This window comes from Herpailurus yagouaroundi, unplaced genomic scaffold, assembly GCF_014898765.1.
Source record: "Herpailurus yagouaroundi ecotype Mexico unplaced genomic scaffold, PumYag 203, whole genome shotgun sequence".
Lineage (NCBI taxonomy): Eukaryota > Metazoa > Chordata > Mammalia > Carnivora > Felidae > Herpailurus > Herpailurus yagouaroundi.
The window spans coordinates 24225509-24251129 of NW_024412434.1; the positions used below are offsets into that span (position 1 = coordinate 24225509).

Genomic DNA, 25621 nt, shown 5'->3' on the forward strand with positions numbered 1-25621 from the left:
AGAACATTTTAAAACCGTAATCCTTTGGAAAGAGTGTTTCATCCTCGCTCCATTTGTAATTATGTAGAATACATAAGTTTTAGGTGTAATATGTACGAAATCAGTGCTACAATGGATATTCTAAGTTTCACTCCAGAATTCATTTTTCGAGCTGTGTAGTGCGTAATATTAGATTGATTACAGAAATCCTGTCCGAATTCCCACTGTCCCTGAACCATAACTACTACTCTTTTGGTACATTTCGGTCGAAGAGCGATTATTCTCTAATAGGACTGTTCACACCTTGCCTAAGCGGACAACCATCCTGTATCAGTAAGTTAATAAGCACTACAGTTAGAAAGACTCTTCCATTTCACACACCACACACTCCTGCATGCCCTGGTGATGTAACACAGCGAAAACCACCTCTGATGCATTCTAAGAAGAGAGTCATTCTTCTCTTAAGAACGTAGGTAGAGGGGGGGTGCCTGGGTGGCTCAGTCGGTTGAGCGTCCGACTTCGGCTCAGGTCGTGATCTCTATGTTTGCGCTGCTCGAGCCCTGCATCAGGCTCTATGCTGACAGCTCACAGCCTGAAGCCTGCTTTGGATTCTGTCTCTCTCTCTCTCAAGGATAAATGAATAAAGTTAAAAAAATTAAAAAAAAAAAAAAAGAATGTGGGTCAGAGGGCATATGCAAGAGGACTCAACTAGAAGCCCGCACACAGGTGGGGAACAGAGACCTCATTTCTCAAATGAGGCTGACGTGTACCCTCTTGCTGGTGTGGCTTGGCCCTCTCATGGGAAGCCACCTCCAGGGACAGAGGGACACAGCATTGCCCACATATGCTGGGACTCCCCTGCCCATTACTACTGTCAGAGGAGGCAGACTTATAATTCAGCGTGGCTACCTACCTGGAGGTGCCATGGGGCATTTTTACAACATCCAGTAAAAATCACAAACTAAAATTACTTTGGTTTTGCCATAAGCCTAATAATGAGGGATCTAAGGTTTTATACTTATCCATACCTCATTAACCCAACCTGTATCTTGATTTTTTTTTTGGCTCTCTACCTTTATGACTTTTTAAAAAATTAAAAGTTCTAGGGCTATGGACCAGAAGCACATCGTGACATGAAAGCCAAGTATCATGGCAAATCCATTCCAAAATGGAGACTGGAAATGTCAGTAAGAAACAGCCCAAACTGGGATGGGAGGGAACTTCATCTTGTGAAGTACTGAGTGTAACAAAGAGATGAAGAAACAACTCTTGCTATTCTTTCAGTAAATCACAAAACCCTTTGTGGGATTCATAATGCTCTTAATAAATTGTTGGAATGGGACCGTGGCCAACTTAAGAACACTCTGGAAGCAGCCACCGCTGAGCAGACAGGCTCCATCCACCACCTCCCGTGACTGACAGCAAGCCCAGGCTACTGAGGCAGAACACAGCTCACAAAAAGACACCCACATAAAATGGACAGATGAAATGGGGAGACCCAGCTTCCACTGACCCCCATCAGGCTAGGGAGGGTAGTTGAGGATATAAGCTTTCTAAGAAAGAGAAGGTTGAGAATAACAAGCTGAAGCCAAAGAGTGAGTCATGCGAGATGCCCACAGTCAAGAGGGCAAGAAGAATTGGGTGTGGAGAGTTTGGGGGTGAGAGGCCTGAAGAAGCATCAGGAAAGTAAAAAGAACCACATGCCACAGAGGTCAAGTGAGGAATACCAAGGAGACAGGCATTTTGCCAAATACCTAGAAGACATGCAGTGAATACGTAATGACATAAAAAAACACCGAGCCATACTGACGCTTCCCTCAGCCACCGGTGAGGAATGAGGTTCATTTTAAATCCCCAGAGAGGACTTCAGGGTCAAACTAGCCAAGGAACAGACCCAAGGGTACCATGTTCCCATCAGGAATTGGTCTTAGGGGGCTAAAAGAGACCAAGACACCACCAGATGGCAGCACAGAGCCAAATACGATTCCCATTTATTCTTCTGGGATATAGGACAACACTGGATCACAGGAATGGCCAATGTATCACCAGAACGTCTACTTTTATGTTTAATAAAAGATAAGATTAGAGAAATAAAAATCGGTCCCCAAAGAAAGGTAAATATTGAGGCTGAAGAAGCCTCTTGTCATCGCACAGAACAGACCCTCAATTAGTAACTGTACCTTTGCTGTGCAAATGACAGGGGAGAGTAATTAACAATTAATAGAAGCTGCCCTCAATTTAAAGCCTCGAAGGGAAGTAATTAAATTTAGTAGAAGCTGTAGCCTCTAAACAAAGATACATAACACAAATACAAAAGGAAACATAGATTTGAATAATAAATGCAAATTAGAAACAAGGTTCGACTACAGACTGAAGAGAAGTGATCCTAAAATTATTTTCCCTAAGAAACGCTCAGTTCAAGAGACTAGTTTATGAACCTATTTTAATCTAGGCCAAGGTTTGATGTGAATCCTGGCTGATGTTTCTTAAGTACAACCTTGCTTCCTGAGTGTTTATGCATGCAGATCAGACAGCTTCCCGCGGTTTGAATTAGCTGTACAAGTACCTTTCATATCAATGCAGATATACTTGATATATATAGTGTCAACACTACTACCAGGTATGGAGATCGCAAACACTGCTCTGCTTGTTGGTCATGAAATAAAATTGCCAAGCAGAATTTGTGTAGCTCCAGAGGGTAAATTAATGCAGGCAACACAGTTATCAGCAGTCTTTAGCCTGCCTCTCGAAGCTTCTAACAGAAACATATAGGGAACAGAAGCGTTACATCTGGCTACAGCTGCACATTACATGGTCCATTGAGACTCAGATGCTGATGGCTGAACTGAATAACAAACAGCTGGGTATAAATGTAAAAATCAGGAAATCGATTTTAAACACACCTACTTCACAAATCCTCTGAAATCCCAGCACTGAATGAGAAAGAGCAGTTAGTACTGAAGAATGCAAAAGCATCGCTGAGATCAGAACTCAAAAATATACCTGGGCTCCCCGGTGTCATCATACCTAGGCTGGGCTCTCCTGTTACTCTTTCACAAAGGGCAGTGTGGTCACACACAAAGGCAGGACCATCAGATCATTTTCTCGCTCTGGTCATGCTCCAGTTCAAAGTCAGCGGAAGAAACTGAGCTTCCTACTTGAGCTTTCAGAACGAGGTACTGTTGTTTCATGAGTGTAACTGAATTGAATGGAAAGGTTGCCCTGAAAAAGTGGGCCTCAGGGTCCTCCGATGCTGAAACCCTGGGCAGTGGGAAGGGTGTTCAGACAAGGCTGTAGCCAGGCAAGGGCAGTACATGAGATTCAGGTCAGAAAGACACAGAAGTTACCGAGACAGCATGTCTCGAAGTGGCCGGCAGGGTGCACACACATGAAACGCAGACTAAGCTTTTGTTAAGTTTTGTTACATTTGCTTTTGTGAAATTTCTTAAATTTTCTATCCAGGAGGATTTAAGTATGGGAATGGGTCAGAGAAAGAAAGGCTAGAAATTCCTTTTCCTGAATGCTTAAAAGCAGGAATAACCCTTTTTGTGGGAAGGTTTGGGTTAGTCCTATGTACAGACTTTTAAAAGCCAGCGAATACGTTTGTGCTATATTGAAGAAGGGCTAGTGACACAGGATCAGATGCGAGAAGACCATGTATTTTATCATCCAAACTTGGGACACTTTTTAGGCTGAAAGAGGGACGATAATGATGACTGCATGACAACTGGTATGAACTGGGAGCATCCCAGCTAACCAGGACACCTACTCCCTGTAACTTGAGCACCAGGCGCATGGCAAGGAGCTTGAGGTCGGATATGGAATGCCAGTTAAGTGGCTATTATCCCATCGGCTTATTTTCATCCTCTGTGCCCACTTGTCCTCAAGATTCCAGATCTAGTGTAAATTAAAGAGCACGTCTAAAGGAAGCTCAGGGAGCAAAAGGGTAGAGTTATAGGTGAGATCTTGCACAGTGCATTCTGTGGATCACACCAGATCCAATCTGACTTCATGGAATAGGGCACTGCTATGCTCTGGCAGCTGTTTTAGATGAGAAAGAACTACAAGAGCACAGGTTTTAATAATTAATGCTGATTTCCCCCCATCTCTCACACTACCCGGATTCTACAATCCAAATGGCCAAGATCATGAAAGTGCTAATGTACATGAACACTTCCACCGAGAAACCATATTTTCTCTCCTGGGTTCTTGGTAGTAAGGAACACGTGAAATATGATTGTTGAGAACTCTAGGAAGGATCCAGATAAAGCAAAAAAAAAAAAAAACCAAAAAACAAAAAACAAACTGGTGAGCAAGTATTACATTACTGATCCAATGTGATCTACAAGATGAAGAATGAAGGTCGTCAGAAAGATAGAACAGTAACATTCTTATTTCCCAATAAGAAAATCCTTTATTTGCCCAAAACAACACAATTGTGCAGATCCCTCTTTCTTTAAACCAGTGTTTCCCCAAAGAAAGTGAACAGTGATGAATAAAGCTCAAGTAAGCAAATGGAGGAATTACTGGCAACACTTTATAAAATTCTGTCACACCCGGAACAGGCAGCAACCATCCAGTCCATTATGAGACTTTAAATATTTTTGTTGAGAATGATGATTAAGGCAGAACTCTTGTTCAAGGAGATGCAGTTTAGAGAAAAAACAAAAAACCGAAACAGATTTCAGTTCAGAAAATCAGAAAATGTTTAGGTGGTTTCCACATGACAAACAAACTGATCGAGTCAGCCAAATAATAGGTCAGCTGTGACTCATAAATCCTAAACTCCTCAGCTGTCCAACTTAATTTTAACTATTCAATCTGTGGTTCAAACCAGAAAACTGCCGTGCTCTTTCTGACTTTCACTGAATTTACCGCACTGCCGTGGAATCAATTCACTATTGTAGGGGCCAACAAGAAACCTCGAGAATCAGATAACTTTAAGAGCTAATTTACTTTGGTTCTGGGCTAATTACATTTCCTAAAGTAAGTTTTGCTGATTGGTTAAGAACCCAAGCTATCAAAAGCCCAGGTATTTAGAGACATAAACACATAACCTGTCAAAAAAGAGCCCTGAACATAAGAGAAGGTTATTTGTAACTCACAGAGGGAATTTATGAAATACACAAATTGAGTTGCCCTCATTTATACCTTGCAACTGGGCAATTATATTATGGAGACTGGCTACACCTCACAGAGGCCTTGCTTCAAAAGCTGCAACAATCCATTTAAAGATAAAATAAAAACCCACAACGCTTGTTGATGTACTGTATTCCACAGAAGGCATTTTACTTGGAAACCAGAGTTGATTTCAACTCTATGAATATTAAAAATACTCAACACAGTTCGTTACTTTCACGTGATATATAAGGTGGTCTATTCAAAACCCAACACACCTTAAGAGTTTATAATTTATGTTAGGAAGGAACATCCAATTCACCAAGTACACACTAGAGCTCAACAGATTTCAACTATTCACAATTTAATTATGACCTGATAAATACTTCTTCGATGACATTTCTGTCCTGTCAGGGCGGGGCCTGATAGAACCAGGAACAGTCTGGGGCAGCTGGGTGGCTCAGTCGGTTGAGTGTCTGACTTTGGCTCAGGTCATGATCATAAGGGTGAGTTCGAGCCCCACGTCAGGCTCTCTGCTGTCAGCTCAGAGCCTGCTTTAGATCCTCTGTCCCCTTCTCTCTGCCCCTCTCCCACTTGTGCTCGCTCTCTCTCTCTCTCTCTCTCAAAAATAAACCAACATTAAAAAGAATCAGGAACAGTCTGTGGGTTTTCTGAGCAACCTCAGTCAAGTGTTGGTTCTGCTTCTACTGTTGATTAAAGCTTCACCATGACTTTTCTTCAGGTTCTTGTCGAATTTGAACTCTACTAGGGTCTGGAGAGGGAGTTGTGACATTCTGAACTATCACATAAATGACAGAGCAACGACGTCATCAGAAAACATAATGTGACAGCGATGGAATGGAACTGCTGTGGGAAGGCAACAGTGTCTGTATCTCAACCAACTCTCTCAAAGTGGCCCATTCAAGCGTGGATCGAAATCCAACTGTGGTTCCTCATTTTACATCCTGGATATAGAGCGTTCGTGAGAGGAGGTGCCACTGTGACTTAGGTGACAATGGAGCGAACCAAGTGCTGAAAGAGTAGTAGCATTTTCTCCCAATTATGTGATCATCCTTGGGAACCTAGCGTTTTGACAAAGTGTTCAAACATCGGAGAACGGAGCTGATATCGCGCAGTTGAGAGCCATGGTATTGGGCCTTATAGTCTGATTTCTGAAAGCCTTATAATGAGGGTGGAGTGGGTATACATTCCATTCTTTGGCTGTATTTTTGTTCAACAAAGCCTGCAATTTTCAGTCACTTGAAAATGTAATTATAGATAATGTTTGCATCAGTAGCAAGAATACAATAAGCACACGGGGCACGAAAACTCCACTCAAATCACATCCTCTTAGGTTACGACGCTTGTCTCCTGCCAAGAGTAAAGGCACGTTGACAAGCTCATACTCGATATGAAATGGTTTGAGGGTTAGACCAGCCCATGCACGAATTCTCCTCGAACCTGTCCGTATCCCTTCCTTTACATTGGGTATGTGGTCATGAAACAGCTATCTACCATTTGCTGAAAATCCAGAGTCCCCTCAAATGTTTAGACACTTGAGCAAAAAGCTACAAAGAGCGCCAAAGTTTACAGACACTTGAAATGGATGGGATACCGTGTTCAAGGTGGTCACAACTGTCAGTCCATTTGTTCAGGGACTCCCTTATGCTACTGCCTACTTACTTGGCCCACTTATGGAGGGATAAACCTGCATGTTGCATAGAAAGGATTCTGCAAAAAGTCACCAACTGAGGGGGACAGTAGAGATTGAATACCACCTGAGAGCCTTTTTCTAATTCACAAGGCGGCCTGCTCTGGGCTCAAGGCGCCCCTGAGAAAGGCCAAGTGTTCATCTGAATTAGATGTAAAAATTAAGAAGTTGGAAGTACACAGGGGGAAGGCCAGGTGCCTAATGAAGTCCTCACGAGAAACCTCTTCATGAAATATATGGCTATCTCGAATGAAGAACAAGGACCCGCCTTAACATTCAATGTTAACTGCTTCTTTATCTCTGCAGTAAGTGAGAATCTGAGGCATTAAGAGATCTTGACATTGCTATGGTGCCCCTTTCTAGTGACATCGCTCACAACACACTTGCCTTCTAGACTCAGAAATCGGTCTCGCTATGAAATAAAATCAAGAACAAGCAATTTATGTGAAAAAGCACATAAAAAGCAGATTATTACTGGGTCACAGCGAAGAAATTGTACTTCATCCTCGGAACCCGCATCATCAGCTGCCAAGTCACCAAAGTAACCAGAAATTCAGCGTACTTATGGTCCTAGAAGTGTCTAAGAATCCCTCAACAGGCAAAGACAGCCTCCTGGACCAAAATGCAAGGTGGCCCGAGAGAAAGACCTCAGGCTTTGTAAACAAGCACTTGGAAACAGAGGAATACCATCCCCCTTCCCCCAAACCTCTTTCTTGTTTGCAAAACAGGAACGATACAGCTTAATCTTGCAAAATTTTTCTGAAGATTATTGATATTTTATATAAATTCCTTAATGGCTGCCTCCAGGGTATCCTTGGCTACTATCATAAAAAATTTCACAAAGTACACTCAGGAAGGAAGGTAGCGTTCTTTAAAGCGTCCATAATCAGGAGAAAAACATTTAAAAAGGAGTATTTATTTGTCCAAGAATTATAGCTTTGTTGACATGAGAGAACATTTTTTTGGCTTCTGGGCAGACATCATTATTTTATTGAACAGACAACTAGAAATCCCAAACTGAATCAAAAGTATCATGTTCTGAGTAGACCTGAAAAAAAAAAGACACAGTTAGGAGCAAGATAAAGGCCACCACGTGGCTTCTGTGGCTGACCATGGTCCAATCTTGGTCACTTTTTATAACTACTGGAACAAAATCTTGGCCCAGCTGAAAGGCTGCCTACAAGTTAATTGGACTTCTTTGATACTGTGATGATAAAATGAGGCGATTGCAAAGTACCGATCAATCTGTCCAGGAATGTTTGCAGTATGTGCATGGCTGGCCCCTTCTCCAAAGGCTTTGCCAGCTTTGGGCCACAGGCCTAGTTTTCCCTTCCCAACAAGCTCAGGACCAGCAGTCATCTCTGATGGGACAGTGCTCCCACTGCATCAGGGTGACGACGTTCACCCTAATGCCAAGCGGTCTGTTCCCCAAGGAAGGGGACGCTTAGCTTTGGCGGTCATGCTAGTGACCTGGAGATCCGCAGTCAACATCATTCTCTCAGCCGGAGCGGGTGCCGAGTGTTCCCCTGGCCCATCACTGACAACACCCTTCAACCCACGCACGCGGGCAGGCTGTATAGGCTTCCCAACTGAACCTGAATACGTGTGATCTCAAGCAATTAAGAGACGTACAACATTAGGAGCAAATCTTCACCCTAGCTGAGGCAGCTCTAGTCTCTTAGGACGTCAAGGACTCGGTCAGCTATGTTGGGAGAAGTGCCTGTTTATCAACGCACAGACCAGAGTCACTGTGACGCCTCCTGCTGTTGGGCACCACCCGAATACACACCCTCTACCCACTGTGCCACCTCACAAAAATCCCTGATTCCCTCTCCAAGTCTTTTCCTCCCTCAGTGACTCTCCTTCTGTGTTCTCTAGGCACTCTGTGGCCTGAACACCTAAAGAGAAATTAGGTACCAGTGTGCACCATAGTCCCTCTCCATATTCACATCACCCAAATTGTTTCCCCAATGGCCGGGTTTCTGCTAGGGCTAGGAGTCCCATTATCGGGAACCAGCCTGCGTATTGTGTGGTTGATTCTCTCCCCATAAGAAAATCAAAATCTATTTCAGCTGGTGTAGAGATAGGCTTCCCCCCCCCCCCCAGAAAGTGCATAAGGGGATATTGGATGAAGATATTGCTTTTTGCTTCAACCCTATCCCAGAATGGAAGGTCGGACCACGAGTTCACAGTTGGAAGACGAACTGCATTTCATTTCTCAATCATCATGCAGAAAAGGGAGAGAAAAAAAAAATCAGTCTTTATAATGTTGTCCTGGGGACTGAGCATTTTCTGGAAGTTTATATGGGAGCAATACTGCTTTATGGGTCTTTGGCTGAGACTTTAAAGCACGAATGTTCTGAGGGAGAAAACATTAACCGGTCAATTGTAATGAGGTTTCACTGTACTTGACTCTCCCAGGAAATGGAGGTGAACTTGTGGTCAGTTTTAAGTACCATGAAGCTAATAAAATATTTAGGTTGTCATTCCTTTCCCAACGTTAGCCTCACAGTAATTCTGTGGGACAGATAAGGAGCATATCTTATTATCCTTATTTTCTAGATGAGGAATCTTGACAAGTCAGCCAAGACCTTAAGTGGGCATGGAACAAACCAAAAGACAAGCCAGGGGAAGGCTTCAGACTGTTGTTTAGTAAAGGGTCTTTAGTCTTGAAGAGCAACCTCCAACCCTGTAGCAACATCCCTAGTGATCCCGGCCTACTACGCCCAAGCAGGACCCAATGCAGGACCCAAGGCAGGGCAAACGTCCCTGACGAGCAGAAACAATCTAACAGGAAGTTATTTCTAACAAACAATTTAAACCCACACACGCCTCACGGCATTAACATGGTTCCTGTATGAAGAATAAGGTTTCCTGAATTCTTCTCTGGAGAAAAGTGAATTCTGTGGCCAGGGTCCATTCAGGAAAGAGACACAGAGTGCTTTGCTTGGTCTCCACTCAAACAGAGTGCTTCTTAAGGGGCCTCGCAGGACCAGGAGTGAAGGAGCACCTGTTCAGGACTGCCCTCGTGAATACAGGACAGGAAGAAAGAAAGTAGATATTGGAGGTGACCCTTTGACATCTAAGAGTAAGAAAAAAGGCAGTAAAAGGAGAGAGAGAAAGAAAGAGGGAAAAGGAGTCGGGAAAACGTGGCTTTTTGTGAAAAGAGAGAATCCTGACAGGTAGCGTCAGCATGTAAAACAGACGTGCCTGGCAGAGGCACCAGTGGTGGTAACCAGCACGCAGGCTTTCTAAGAACTGGCATGTAGCCTTTAAATCCTGACACCCAAGAGAGATGGCTGCGTGGACAACGGGAGTCACGAGGAAAGAGGTCACCAGCATGGACGGAAGGGAGTAATTGCAGTTGGAAGCCTCCTGGTGACGATTCTGAGCAAGCAGACACAGCTGCCGAGCCTCCAAATATAGCCGCCGCCCGAGACAATGGCATCCGTAAAGTTAATCGTTCTGAAATACGCTCCCCTTCTGCTCGCCCAGAAAACTCAACACCCCTTCTGTAACGTATGAAGACAAAATAAAGCTCCGTGCACAGAAACGCGCAGCTACTCTGGTTGTAGGAGTTGACTACAAGTGACGGCCGAGGGCTTTCCACGCTGCCCTCCCGTCAAGGCTCCCGTTGGGAGAGATGTGGTGTGGACACACGTGGCCCCTTCTCTTCACACGGAGGAGAACTCTTCGGGAAGGGCCTAATTAAATGGGCCTAGAGAAGATTCAAATACAAGAGCCAAGAAGATATCAATCGGGAAAGCCTAAGGAAGGCAGGAAGCAAACTCAGAAACAGCTATCCTGTTTAGGACCACAAGGAAATGAGCGGGTGCAAAGAACCAGGAGTGGAGAGCCAAACAAAGCAGCCTGACTACATGAATATACCTTAGTCTTTTCCCCAAGTCTTCCCTCCTCCTGCCTTTTCACCTTATCTTTGCCTTTATCACTCCCCTAAGGTTTTCAAGGAACAAAGGGGATGTCAGGTTTCCACATTACTTGCTCTACCTACTCGACCCAACGTCTTACTCAGGAGATGCAGAGAGAAACCAAGTGGATGCAGGAGCGCATGTGTGGGTTTCGGATGGTTTACGTCAGTTTACTCTCCCCCCTCATAGGTCCCCACATCTGCTCTAAGGTTAACCTTCTGAAGATGTCCTGGTAAGGTGCTGAACTCCCTTTTAGGCACCATGGAAATTTCAAGGGCTCTGTACAACAAGGACAGCAAGGCATGGATAATGACGTGCATCAACGAAGAGGGGGTGCAGGGGCCAAGAGGCACGAGGTAAGGGATGTAATGTGGTCTGGCCAGTACCAGCTGGGACCACCCAAGAAAATACCACTTAGGGCCTACTGTCCAGATCGCTCTGTGAGGAGCCTTTCTTCCTACTTCAAACCTGGAAGATCCTGATGGGAGCGACATGTTGATCACAACGGAGCCACAGGAGGGGGCCCCCAGGTCCAGGGACTTTGCAGCAAGGACAGAAAGGACCACTCAACCCTCAGCTTTCTACTCAGTGAGAGGTGACAGCAACATCAGGAGGGGCTTTTTTCCCTTACCTTTAACAGAAACTTGGGGGTTCTGGGCCGAAGAGTCAGAACATCGTCTTGAGACCTCATTTGAATACGTCTTTGGTCAAGATGCTAAACTTTTCTAAATCTTACAGTTTTCAGTTATGAAGATAATAATCTGTAAACACCGGCTGTGTCATAACAATTTCAGAACTGTTACACTCAAAGACCACTAAGGGGCAGATATTTCAAGAAAGTAAAGACTTATGCCCAATGAGGTAGTTTGTCATGTATATGTACTTTCACACACATACACACGTGCATATATGTACTCATATGAACACACACATACACACACATTTTATGCCTACTGACCACAGCCAAGTGAAGAATGCTATTTTGCTCTCCTATGAAAGGACCAGCTGATTTTATTTTTGGCAGATAAATGTGGCACAACTTTCTAAGCTATGGGGGGAGATAGAAACGGAGACACAATTCATGGAAAAGGATATAAAGATGCCACCTTAAAATTTAATGAGCTTGTGTGCCTGGGTGGCTTAGTCGGTTAAGCGTCCGACTTTGGCTCAGGTCATGATCTCGCGGTTTGTGAGTTCGAGCCCCGTGTCGGGCTCTGTGCTGACAGCTCGGAGCCTGGAGCCTGCTTCGGATTCTGGGTCTCCTTCTCTCTCTGCCCCTCCCCCACTTGTGCTCTGTCTCTATCAAAAATAAATAAAATGTAAAAAAAAAATAAAAATAAACTTAATGAGCCTAGGTCAAACTACCAACTGTCTTTACAAAAAAGTATAAAAATTAAGAATTTCAGCACAAAATCAAACAACTTCAGATCCTACTATGAGAGAACTCGTGACTCTCCCATGGTACCCCTCCCCACAAAATGCTTTTAAGCTGTCCAAAAGTTATGTCAAAATGTCAAATCAATCAGCTGAAATTAACTGCATTCCCTCTGAGGAGTCACCACCGTCATCTGTGAAAGTGGGCGATCTTGAGGCTACTGGAGCCTATAAATGTCAGACAAAGCAGCTAGTGGGTTGGGGGAACTTGATGTCCACAGTTCTAACAAAGGCGTGAGCAGAACCTCCTCTTACCGAGGAGACAAACCTCTTTGACTTCTTCAATTATTAAGACTTAAAATCAGGGGCACCTGGGTGGCTCCGTTGGTTAAGCTTCTGACTTCGGCTGAGGTCATGATCTCATGGTTTGTGAATTCAAGCCCGCATGGGGCTCTGTGCTGACAGAGCCTCTCTGCCCTCCCCCCCCTTATGTGTACTGTCTCTCTCTCAAAAATAAATGAACATTAACAAAAAAAAAAAGACAATATCAAAACATTCCCCATAACCCCATTTTAAGGCACTGTTACTATGATCTGGTCATCTGTCTGTAGGATTCCTGCCGTTCGCCTGACCAAAAGGGAGCACTCATCATTTAAACTGAGTCCTCCTCAGGATAGATTTATTTAAAACCTGACCTTCAGTAAAAGGCCATATGAGTCTGGTAGAAAACTTTGTAATAATAAACCCAAATGATATTTTAGTCTAAATACAGGCTAAACTTAATTTACATAAATCTTCAGGAAGAAAAAAAAATGGGTCTAATAATTTGCTGGCAAGTTGGCTCTGAGGCATTCATTCAAATGGAGTAATTAAAATTTAACCAAAAACGGAATTTGTACTCATCTGTCATTTTGAGAGCCATAGGATTACATATTTATTAGCATTCCATTTTAAAGGATCAGCTGATTTTAAAGTATCACTCTCAGTATCTGAACATAATATACAATCTGCAGTTCATAAAACAGACCGTTCATAAAACTCCGGGTGTAGCTCTGTGAACGTGTAAATCTCAAATATGCTCACCAGGCATTTCGGCCATGTAACTGGAATTGTATTTCTATCAAACCAGTTGGAGTAATCATTTTCTGTCCCGATTTGGAACAAATGGCCAGGGTGAAGCGGTTCAAAATCTCCCTGTCACCCCCTTTCCTTTAAAAGTCCTTTCTAGAAGGAGACTAAGGCTCCCAGTAAATGAAAAAGAAATCCCCGGGAGGAGAGCGAGGTTTCCTTCCCTCCGCATCTAGATTCAGAGCATGAGAATATTGGATGGCACAATTACACAGTGATGATGCTAAAGGGGGATAATTATTTTACAATTACCTGAGAGCATCACATTTAGTGCGCTAATTAGTTTTTGTTTCCCACAAAGGTTTTTCCAGGAATGCGCAGCTCCATTTCTCTTCGCTTTAGCAAGAGCTTTCTCTTAAGGAAAAATAAAACTACGTTTTCTGCACTGCCACACAAGTGGCCAGTGACGCTGGCCCCATTATGTTACCGGTCCCTCCCTGACAGTGGAAACAGACACGGGGGCATGGGAACTTCTTGGGGGTGAATGAACCGGAAACCGTTAGTGCTTTCCAGACCCTCCCTTCTGCAGTGCTTAGCACACCTATTCCACCAAACAAACAGCTGACTCCTTCTGGTGTCCTAATCTGCAAACAAAAAGCAAAAATGTGAGCCTCTGAAAAAAACCAAACCAAAAAAAAAAAAAACAAAAAAAACAAACAAACACGCAAAAAACCCCCCAAAACAGAACCCCTCTGGTATTAATACTCTACGTGGGAAATAAAGACTTTTGAAGTTTGGATGAAGTTCGGCCCAGGAAGTATGCCGCGTCAATGGCTTATTAATTTAGCTCCTTGAAACGTGTTGAAAATATCAGGTTTTCCAGTGGCATGCAAATCAGACAGAGGATGCTTACAGTATTATTCAACAGTCGTGAGGATGACTGAGAATGTGCGACAGTGACGTTCAGGGCTGTGGACAAGTCTACATATATCAGCCTCAACAAATGAGCACTACCCCGAATTTTGGCACAAGAGCTAGATCGCGCCCCGTGCTGGCTACAGAACACTCAAGTTCATCAGATGGTTCTGCGTGCCACAACAGTACCTGTCTTGAATGAGCATTTAGTTTAGAAGCAACAAAACCACAAAGGAGGGTGGTAAGGAGAAATGAAAAGTTCGCAAATTTGTGTTAAAAAAAAAAAAAAGGAGGGAGATTGCAGTCTTTTATCAGAGGCCAAATATACTGTTGTTACAGCTGTTGGGGGCCCCCCCCCCCCCAGAACTGCTCTGAGGTGGAAACATCCTAAATGATCCCATGAAATCTTAATTACTAGGTTCATATCGGAAAATCTTATCTCCTTTTTTATCTTGTCTCGCAAGGTTCTTGTTCCCCCCAGTTCACGGTGTCTCATCAACAGATTCCAGAGTAATCTCAATCCAGCAAATTACAATTAAACAGCAATACTTAACAATTAACATAATACCTCTAACCCAGATCAAAGGTAACATTAGTGTTCCAAAATGACAATATGGGAGGAGTTTCTGTTCTCAGGAAGCAGCTGATGCTAAAATATGTATTGCTCACTGAAAAATCCCACTTGAAAGTAGACTTTAAAAATTTTCCTTAAAAATCCATATGCATAACCCTTTTTGCAGAATCTTCTCTAATTCCTTCCATGATCATCAAAGAATCAGGTGCTAAGTCCCAGTTATTGCTGTATTTTATTATTGGTAATGGCATTTTCTGAATATACTTCAAATCCCATCTTTATCTTACTGGTACCTTGTAAACCAGAAAATATTTTTAATTAAAATATATTCTCTTTAATGAACATAGGGATAATAGTGTGAATCTGAATCAAATTAGAAAGTCAACTCTGAACGAGTCACACATGTTTCCTATAATGCTCAACCATTCTCATGTGGCATAATTTTGGATTTCTGGTAAAAATCTACGTCGTATATTTAATCCACAGTTCTCTCTTCTCTCCCCAGCAGCACGTGAACTTGCATTTATGTAACACACGCACAAGCCAACCCCAGCTTTGCTGTTCACTGCCTATGAGGCATGGGCAGCATACAACACCTTTAAACATGACCTGTAAAATGGGTATAACCCGCCCCCAGCAGATCTATTGCTAAGGTTAGAGACAGGTAAATAAAGTGCCTTGGTACACAGTAGGTATTCCATTAATGACTCACGTTTTCATCATTTGAGGGAAAGGGAGAAAACAGGAATTACGACGCCTTCCGGAAGTGGTCATGCTGCCCCCTACGATAGTTTCTTCATCTATAAAACGAGGTCTGTCCAGATGGTCTTTAAAGCCCCTTTCAACTTGAGCGGTGAAAGCCCCTAGACCCCCCTCCCCCCCTTTCAGTTTAACTGGACACTGACATTTTTCCAGCTATCTTAACTCGGGAGGACCTAATGAACAAAAATGGTGAATTCACCAAACTGATGAATTTACACTCAGGATAACTTTTCTCATTTCCAACAAGGTTACTTACTGAATGTGGGTGGTTGGGGGGAATAAGATTTCATTTTAATTTGTTTCTTGATGTCTTATTCTAACATCACAAATAGGAATAATTTTAAAGCTGCATTTATAGATTTTTTTTCCACCTGCAATTTCTCATTTCTAAGACGTGATTTCTTAGATTCTTCTGTTTAAAAACTGAAAAGCATCTAAAACCCCTGAACGCATATGTGATCATTGAAAAGGTTAAACAAAGGAAAACCCTCATCCCCACACCCATCCCAAACCGACTGCCCAAGCTTAAAACAGAATTTTTGAAATCAGTTCCTACTCTACCTTCATTATGCTTTGTTGCAATCGATATTCTACAGTAGCATAAAGACAACAAAACGTCAGCAGTTAAGATTATTTAAAAGGTCTATTTGCATTTACAGTTTCGATACTGAAGGCTTAAAACGCCAAGACTTTGAAGCATATGTCCCAACAATTCAGAGCCACCGCAGAGCCTTAAATGATCTGGGCTCTTTAAACACTGGATGGCTCGTGGGGCCATCAAGCGTAATAATTCATCTCAAAAGCTATTTGTTCATCTGCCTTGAGGACTCAAACATATTACATCTTGCAAACTTATGTAATATATTCTTGTGGGAGAATGCCATTGAAAATATGTCCTACTGCTTTAGAAAATCAACACCAGAAAAGCCCCTATGCTTTATTTAGGTCCCTTTTAGGAATAGGCCAATATTCAGCCGCCTGCAATTTAGTCCAAATGGCAATATACCATATGTGACAACCGGTCCCGAAAACAATAAATCTGCACGGCTATCTTCTCAACCGCATGCATATGGCAATAAGACACAGTGCTAGGTGGGCTTCAAGCATTTTCAGCTTGTCACACGCCCTCCCACACACCTCTGTTCCCCAAAGATAGTCTCCAATGTGAGTTAATTACAAACTATTTTGGAAAGCATGCTACAGTACTCTTAGGGCTAAGAGGACATAATAGTTATCTTGGAAACAAATTATTTACAAATCCTCTATTTTTATTTTTTTAAAAAAAGTTCAATTAAGCAAGAGTTGGCAAGCACTGAAAACAATGGGGGTCTGATTCCAAAGGATATCACTGGGAAATAACTAGCATCTGGAAGAGAAGTGGGGGTAGTAAGTTATACCAGGGTTTGCATAGGAGACTCCATGGCTGAGATACAAAGGCTCTATTCAGAGCAAACAGTTTGAAAAAGCCACATTCATCCACCAAATGAAAAAGACAAATTAAACTTTCATAATTCGTAATTTAACTGACAAGAGACAGCATCTTTCGGAGACCATTAACACATTAAATTCACAGAGCATTCGTTAGATGGAGATCTTCTGGTCACCTAAGTAGCAGGTGACTGAAAACTCAATCATGATCAAGCCACTTCTTCCTCCTGACGCTCCTCCTCCGGAGAGCAGAAACCACAAAACTTTCAATAGCAAATGCACAAACAAGTATTATATATCCACACACACGTATATTTTAAGGGGGACAGGACAGAGATCTTGTAAAACAAGTATCACGGGAATGTTACTAATCAAGATTAATTTCCCAGAGAAAATTGCCAAAAGGAAATTCAATATTTTAATTTACGTTATCTGATTGTCTTAGTTGGGACAATGAACCTGATCGTGTGTACAAGCAAGTTAACATTCTTCATATCGACTGGAAGGACAATTCGCACTTAACAGATTCTATCAGCCGCCTTCCCCCCCCCCTTTTGTTTTTTTAATCCTAGGGGCTCAAATAATTGGCCACCGTGGAACTTCTCAAAAATCTCTTCACTCATAACATTTAACATGCTAGCAAATGAATCTAGCACCGTAGGGGAAAGCGAGCTGCCAGAGAAATGGATCAGAAAGCTGTGAATGGTCTAAAAACTGCAAAGGGTACATAAGGTGCCAGAAAGAATATGGATGTGAAGTCGTAGAGCGGGTAGAATAGGAAACATTTTATATGTACTCTTAGCAAGGATAACCGTCATTTTTTCACTAGATTACTTGTAGCCTAGATTCACTGGCAGAATTCTTGCCCGATAAGAGACAATTTTGTACGTTCCAAGTCTAAAATGGACACGGACCTTTCAGACCCGCTTCTGGCAATCCTCTTAGGTTTCTTTTTCGTAACACGCCTGAGATACAAGTGGATGCTATTGACTCGATAGCGCCCGAGCTGATAGAAGAAACTTTCCTATCGAGACTAACGAGCCAGAGAAAAATTAGATATACTTTCCTTTCTTCAGAAATCCCAGCTCCGTACTTCTCCCAATAAACTCTCCACCCTAGTTTGGCGACGTGTAAAACAACCAGAACCACATTAATTATTAAATTATAGACTGCACATCAGACGAACCACCATGATTACGTAAAAATTACCTCTAATTTCTGCAATAGAGTACACCGGGCTATTTTAACGCTTTATAATTACCCCCCCTCTCCCCCACCCCCCCGGGTTTTTTTTTTCCTCTTCTCTCCTCTCCTTCCACTTCTCCCACCGCCGGCGAAGAGTCTTTGCAAATGTAAGTCAGAGGAGCGGGTAATATGGTAAGAAGGGATCTTTAAATGGGCCACGAGAGCTCCACCAGACCCGCATTTCAAATGACACGAGCGTGCACGCGCGCACCCCGCCCCGGGACGCCGCGCCCCGCCGACCGGACCCCACGCCCGGACCCCCGGACTCCGCGTCGGGCTCGCCGGTCCCCACCTGGTCCCCCGCTCGCCGGCCGCCGCCTGAAACCCACGCCCCCGACCCCGGTCCGGGTCCCGGTCCCCGCCCCGACCCCGCTCCCCGCACCGCCCGGCGCGGCGCGTCCGGACACTCGCCCCGCTCCCCGCGTCCAGCGCCGGCTCACAAACCCGGGGGAGGCGGCCGAGCCGCAGCCGCCGGCCGCCCTCGCCCTCCTCGGGGGCTCCGGGAGCGAGACCTGGCGGCAGCCGCCCGGCCGGGGGCGCGGGGAGAGCGGCCGCGCGTGCCCCCCCGGGGCTGCACTCACATTCTGTCGGGAACTAGCAGGCGGCCCTCGACCATCATGTCCGGGAGGAAATCCAGCTTGAAGGCAGAAGTCATGTTCTCGGCGCGCGCTCTGCGCTCGGGCGGCGGGGGGCGGCTGTGCGCGCGTCCGAGCGGCCGCGGGCGGCGCGAGATGGGCAGGGACAGGTGCGCGCGGCCTCCCGGCGGCCGCCCGAGCCGGCACTTGTCACATTCTCTCCCCTCCCGCTCTCCGCCAATCCCCTCCGAAATCCAGCGCCCCGGCGACGGTCTGCGGAGCGCCAGGTGCGGCGAGCGGAGGCGGAGCTCCGCGCCCGCCGCGCCGCCGCTTAACCCCTGCGGGCCCGCCCGCCCGCCCTGCCCCCGGAGGGAGGGACCCGCCCGAGGCCCGCGGCTGGGGAAGCTGAGCTCACCAGCTTTTAAAAATAGCCAGACTTTCCTGGGGTCCCCAGCCTCCAGCAAGGCAAACTAGTTCACCACGCAGCCTCGGTCCAGTTCCGCTCAGTTCCCCCATTTGCACGGCGCCTGGCACGAGGCCCGAATAACCGCTGTGGTAGATCAGTGCCACTGTATTGCCAAAGCCTAGTTCCCATGACGGTCCAAACCCAAGTCCCCAGCCGAAGCCGGGAGAAAGGGCACCCTCACGAGTGCTTGCTGAAACGCACCTCGGTGCGATCTGCTAGCCAGTGTATGAACTCCCAACAATAACTGATCTAGCATTCGTGGGTTGGCCAAAGTATCAGATAAACGGCCCAAGTGACATTTAGGGACTTATCTCAATGCTTTAAGGACAAAGAGGACTCAATCTGCACACAATTACATTTCCTTTGTATCATCTTGGAAAAACGCACAAGTTCAGATAAGGGACTGAAAAATGTGAATCACGGTAATCACGTTTTCTTTTAAAAAGGAAACAAATTTGTCCTTTTCTAGTATTTAAGGATGAAAAACCAACGGACTTTACTGAAAGACTGTGAGAGCTGTAACGTAACGGCCATGAGGCCTAAACATCCATTTAAGATGTGTGACTTGACTAATAGGAGTGGTGAAAAATGGCGAAAATCTCCAAGGAATAAAGCAGGGAGTTGAATTTTCCCAAGCGACTTGCAACAATTCTTGAAAGGTAAGTATACAGTGACGTTCTAAATCGCTGTTGTCATTGTTTTGTTTGGTTATTTAGATGAAAGCAAACTGTTCACAAGGCCACAGGATGCAAGGATGTAAAACTTCTCATATTTCATGTGCTAAAGCAACATCATAAACTGCATACCAGAATTACAGTTTGCCTCTTATGGTAATCGCTCTCATTTTGTAAGGACATAGCACACGCCTGGGGATACAGTCACGGTAGCCAGAGGGTTAAACAACTAAGTCACGTGTAGTTACATACACCAGGTATAAGCCTGATGTATCAGGCACCATTATTCAGAGAAACGATCTTTTCTCACAACTTCTTGTGCGATCATGAGACCTGACCATCTTTTGAGATTATGAATGAAAACAAATATTTATATACCAATTTTAAATCCACCTATCAATTTTAAATCCAGGCTTGATGGATGGCTTGAGTAATATGAAGTAACAGGCCCGGAGTATTCAATTAAGTCCATACATACTTAATGGACTTGATTTCCTCCTTCAGCTGAACAGTATATCTGGCTTTGACCAAGGCACTTCTAATTCCAAGACAGATGCAGGGCTAGGACTAACCTTCATTTTAAAATATTGCCTTTCTGAGGAATGAGGTCTAAGTTCACAAGGAATTGAAAAACAGAAATTGAATAACAGATGCAATGAAATGAGTTCTTAGACCCAAAATGCCCAAACTTTTCCTGATAGCATCGAGTTCAGCTTACTCCCTCTCCTCGCTACTATTGGCTGCCTTTGAAGTGATAAGAATTTTGTTGGTCTTTCAATAACCTTAATAAAGTAATTAACTGGATAAATGAGACCAACCTGGTCAGTTCTTGGTTTTCGTACATTTATATAAATCCCAAATGTATATAATGAGCCAACTGTATAACAAACTCATTTTCAGAATGAACATAGCCGGCCTCCAGAACAGAAGCAAAACACAGCCGCCTTCATCAAAAAGAAACATATTTTCAAATCAGCTGTGGAATAAAGCTCCATACGTATCTCCATTCTATAAGGTATAAGACGCTTCATTAACATGTACACTTCTGAAATATTTATTTTCTCTTTAATTGCATGTGAATTAGTTGGGAGAAGCTGTAGGGAAGCCCTCTTACTGACTTAAGCCTTCTCAGCAGTTTGTTCAATTCTAGTCTCAAATCCCTTGAGGCAATAGTGGATTCAAAGCAGCTTTTAATCACACTATAAGGAGGGTGAAGTAGTATGTAAGTAGGTCATAGAGAAAGAATTACAAGTGCATAGGTTATTGCCTTATTTAACAACTACGGTGTATGTACCAGAGTTTTCAAAGCACATTTGCTTCTGCCATTTAAAGTTAGAAGCAAAACCAGGGTCAAGTATAAAAAGAAAACCCACTCTTACATGGGATACCGTGATGATGTGAACCAAGGAACGCTTATGGAGTGTAGCTGAGTTTAAATCGTTTGGCTGCCAAATACATAAATAATACAGTGATTGCACAGGCACTTGATGCAGGTGCCAAAGAGAAACAAAATACACACATACACACACCCTCCACAGGGTGTTGTTTCCATGATCATAGCACATACACAATAGTCCTTTTAAAAAATACAAATTTCAAAAGCTCTTGAGTCTAGAAACGAAAACAAAACAAAAACACCCAACCAAATACCACCTGATGAAAAGCGTAAATTTCCCGTTTCACTGCTTTGGCAGAAGGAAAAAACAAAATCTAGAAACAACTCAATGGGGCCCCTTTTTTAATTTTCATGCAGTAATGAGCCATCAGGTATCATGTTTTGGCAGTTGGTGTTATTTGGCAGACAGCTCCGCTGGGCCGCTGTTCACTCGGGTTCAATGGAGCTATTTTATAGCCAAGGATCTTATCAACAGCAGTGAAAAGGGATGAGGCCATCAGCGGGCCCCTCTCGTGGACATGACCTGGTTGGTGACACCACTGTGTGCTGACATCACTGGGGATGGGTCTGTGGGGAACAATGAAGATTCCTCATAGTTTTAGCTTCATTGTAGAAAAACCTTAAGCTCTTTCCTAGGCCCATCCCCCTACCTTCTCTAATTGTCTTTTTTTTTTTTTAATCAACTTGCTATTCATTTCCCAAACAAAAGGCAATTCAAGAATTGGAAGCACTTCAAGGGAAAGTTTCTGAATGACCTCATTTTATATGAGGCCTTCCAAGGCAATCGGGTGCTCTGTGCTGTTTCAGCAAGCTGCTTCCCCCCACCCCCATGCCTCATCTCAAACTGAGTTTTCTCCAATGGTCATTGTTTGCGCACTGAATTATCACTGGCATTAAAAAAAAAATCTCAATAGAAACAGCATGCTAATAAATGCATTTGTACATAGAGTACACACTGCAGGGAAAAATACTATCCCAGTCACCCCACTCAATCAACAAACCAGAATATAGTCCCTTGATCAAAAAGCTTTCAACATTTTTGCAGAAAGTTTATACCGTAAGTTAGAGACTGGTGCTTGCTATATGGTGATTAGCATTTATAAGCAATTTTTCCCCCTACAGATAACCTTGTATATTTCATGATAAATTTCCATTTTTTAATTGTTCCTATACACAATGTCCTACATTGCAATCTCTTTAAAAGCAGAACACCATCAGCTATTTATCATAGATATCATCTTCACAAAAGCGTCTCCCCCTCCCCCCCGCCCCCCCACTTCTGGCTCATCATTACAAACTGGAATCCAAAACATCTTTGCCCTATCACATTTTCGAATTCAAATTTTATTAACATAGCTGTTTCGGTTAAAAAAAAAAAAAAGCCTAATGTGCTCAGGGCCATTTGGAGCAAGACATACAGGCCCTATAAGGGGATTTCCTATCGTTTCTAGCCAATAAATTTGAAATCCACATGAATGTTAACTACCTGAGAGAATATCTGACTTTGTGGCCATGTGTTTGTTCTTGGCTTTCTCCAGTTTCATTAGTAACTTGCAAAAATAAACAATGCTGTTTTTTTATGTGCTTCAAAACACCCAAACAGATCCTTAAGCGATACATTGAAATACATCTTTTCTTCATCCCATAAAGGCATCCCTTAAAAAGACTTTTATCGCCAATTATAAATTTAAAGTGATCACTTTATTCACACACGCCCCCCCTCCCATTTTCCATTGAAAGCTTCTGGAATGGTGACTTTGTCACATCCCTAAAATGACTTAAGTAAAATTAAATGCCAATAAAGATGAAGTAGTTATTAGAGTCTTATTTTACATTTTTACAGGAATTTTAAGTAGTCACTCTCCCTTGAGAACAGCTGCTACTGGCTTTTTGCAATCTTGTGTTTTTCTGAATCTGTTTTTAATAGAGCAAAAATACATAGTGGTGAATTTATCTTCCTTCTGAAGAGGCCCTCAAAATGAAGACGGTTCTTTGTATACATACCTTCGTGCTCCGAAATGAGATGCCCCTCTAGAGTTTCCAGAAGCTTCCATTCCAAGGGGATGAAATGCTAACACTGTGGGTCTGTCAGACCCAGAGCCCAACCAGCTCATCACTTCTCTCTCTAACTTGCCTTTCCCCTTGCCTTTCTCCATGATACCGCTGCTGCCTTCTTTTTGTTCCCCCCTCTTAGCTTTCTCTCTCAGATGGAAGCTAAACAATGCCAGAAGCTTCCCTCTACAGCTGTGTGTCTGAGGAGGCAGGTGACTACCCAAGTAAAGAGAGTTGTGGTTGGTTGCTTATCTGCGAGAGAAATCAAGTTTGCCTTGCCCTGACCAAAGCTGGTTTCTGAACTAGGAACAGCTGTCTCTGGAGTGAGCCATGAGATTCCTTTCCAGACATTACCGTTGGGTGGGAGGGGGAGGATGCAAGGCTGTGTCCCATGAAGTGAGTACACAGGAGATGAGCATGGGGAAGAACGGAGAAATCGGAGGCAGAGGAAAAAGGCCTAGCGTGGTGATTCGCACACGAAGGCACTCGGTTAAAACCTCTGAAGGAATGTTCCAGTGGCCTCTTGAAGATCCTGAGATGTGTCAGGCTACACGCGGTACCCTTATCTGGTGCCAGTCTGGCGGCAGGAACAAAATTTATACCTATCAGAATGAGGCGTTTAATTCCCTGGCAATCGGCCCTCCGACACCCCCCCAACCCCCACAAAAGGTCTTCCCCAATTGGCCCCAAGTTCTCATCTTACTGTCACGTGTTGTTCAATTAAAAAAGAGAAACTTCTGCTTGACAAAACTCAACAGCTGAGTAGCAACAGCTGGGTGGGTCCAGGAGTGGGGCGGACGTGAGGTCCAGAGAGAGAGAAGCAACAGGTGGGAGTGAAGGAAAAGAAATGGGGGTTTCAAGCCTTGGGGTGGGGCTGTCTGAGACAGATCCTGGCAACCATCAAAACTTCAACTCAACTCGAGAGGCAATCTCAGAAGGCATGACAGCCCCATTTGCCCGAATGTTAACTCTCTCTCTCTCTTTTTTTTTTTCTGAACAAATACATCTTGAGGAAGAGTGAAGATTAAGAGCAAAAGCTTGGGTTTCTGTAAAACAAAACACATGAATCCACTTTACCCACAATGATGACGGATCGCCTTCAAAGAGCTTTGGTTACCAGGATCAGAAGCCACCTGATACGGGGCGTGCAGATCAGATTCTTGAAGGCAAACGCTACTTTCAAACTGAATGAAAAAGATTAGAAGATTTAAGAGCCCAACCTGTTTGATTGTGCATTTGATTCTGTCAATGACACCAGGGAACGCGTCATTTAATTTACTGATTCATCAGCTAGACCTTTGTCATATGCGTGGTCATCATTTCCTCATAGGGATGAAGGGCTGAAAACTCAAACTCTACCATGATCTTCCTATAAGAAGTGCAATGTGTTAACCTAATTGTTCCTACAGCAATTATATAACAAAGCTATTAAAATGACATGTAGGTTGAAAATACATTAAGGTTTTGAGTACAGGAAATTTATTTTTTCCCTATAATATGGTTCAAATCTCTAGCTATTTTTAGCTTATGATAGAGGGTTTTGAAAATCCCCAATGACTTTTTATTGAAATTTGCTTTTGATGCTAATTCCCCTGAAGTCCATTAAGGCCAAAAAAAAAAAAAAAATGTTTTTCTTCCCCTTATAAGAACTACCGAAAATCTTCGTGGAAAAGTGGCATAGCTATCTACCCACACTAAGTGGCAAGTGTTCTATCTTATCTCCACTGCTGAATGTCAACTTTGACAGTACCCATAGCTCCGTCTCAATGCTCTCTGGAGGCTACGAGCTATATTTGCCCTATTTCATAGGAATACGGCAAGGTTAGGGAGCAGGAGAGATGGGAAATACATTGGGTCAGAGGAAGAAAGGAGAGGAAGCTTAGGATTTTGTTTTGCTTCGTTTTAATAACAAAGATAACTCCAGGGTGTTATCTCCAGGGTGTCTAAGGACACCTGCTCTCTCCTTCTCAGTCACCTGCCCTTCCAGCCGGTTGAACTACCCTTCCTCTGCATCGCACCACTGGTTCCTTTCTACCTGCTGTTCTCTCTCCTTTCATGACCGTCTTGAGTTTCTAGAAGGCTGAGACTACGTCTCATGTCGAGCACAATATATATTTGTGCCTTGACCAGTTATGATTACAATAGGACATCTTTTGGCCCCTCCTGTAGATAAACAGTTACATTTCAATTTCGTAACGCTTTAAAATTCTCTTTTCCCTGCCAATGTCTATTCCCATTGTACAGCTTAAAGCCTTAGAAAAGTGAGGCATAGGATGCTTTAGTTCAAAGACCTCATGAACTAAAAGGCAGATGAGTGAGGATATGAGGGAAGTTGTTAGAAGTCAGAAGCAAACA

The 25621-nt window shown here is 43.6% G+C and overlaps 1 protein-coding gene across 6 annotated transcripts in view; it reads right to left on the reverse strand.

Annotated features, from left to right (window-relative positions):
- Positions 1-25621, reverse strand: part of CELF2 (CUGBP Elav-like family member 2) — an 835274-nt gene that overhangs the window by 289305 nt on the left and 520348 nt on the right. Inside the window, exon 1 of one of the 6 annotated variants that reach the window (XM_040451474.1) lies at positions 23219-23839. The exons of 3 other annotated variants lie outside the window; for them this stretch is intronic. In XM_040451474.1, the coding sequence (XP_040307408.1) occupies positions 23219-23370 (152 nt within the window). In that variant the 5' untranslated portion in view covers positions 23371-23839. Of the gene's footprint in view, positions 1-18684; positions 18959-23218; positions 23840-25621 lie in introns of those variants that run through there. 2 more of the 6 variants (XM_040451471.1, XM_040451472.1) reach the window with 2 other exon arrangements.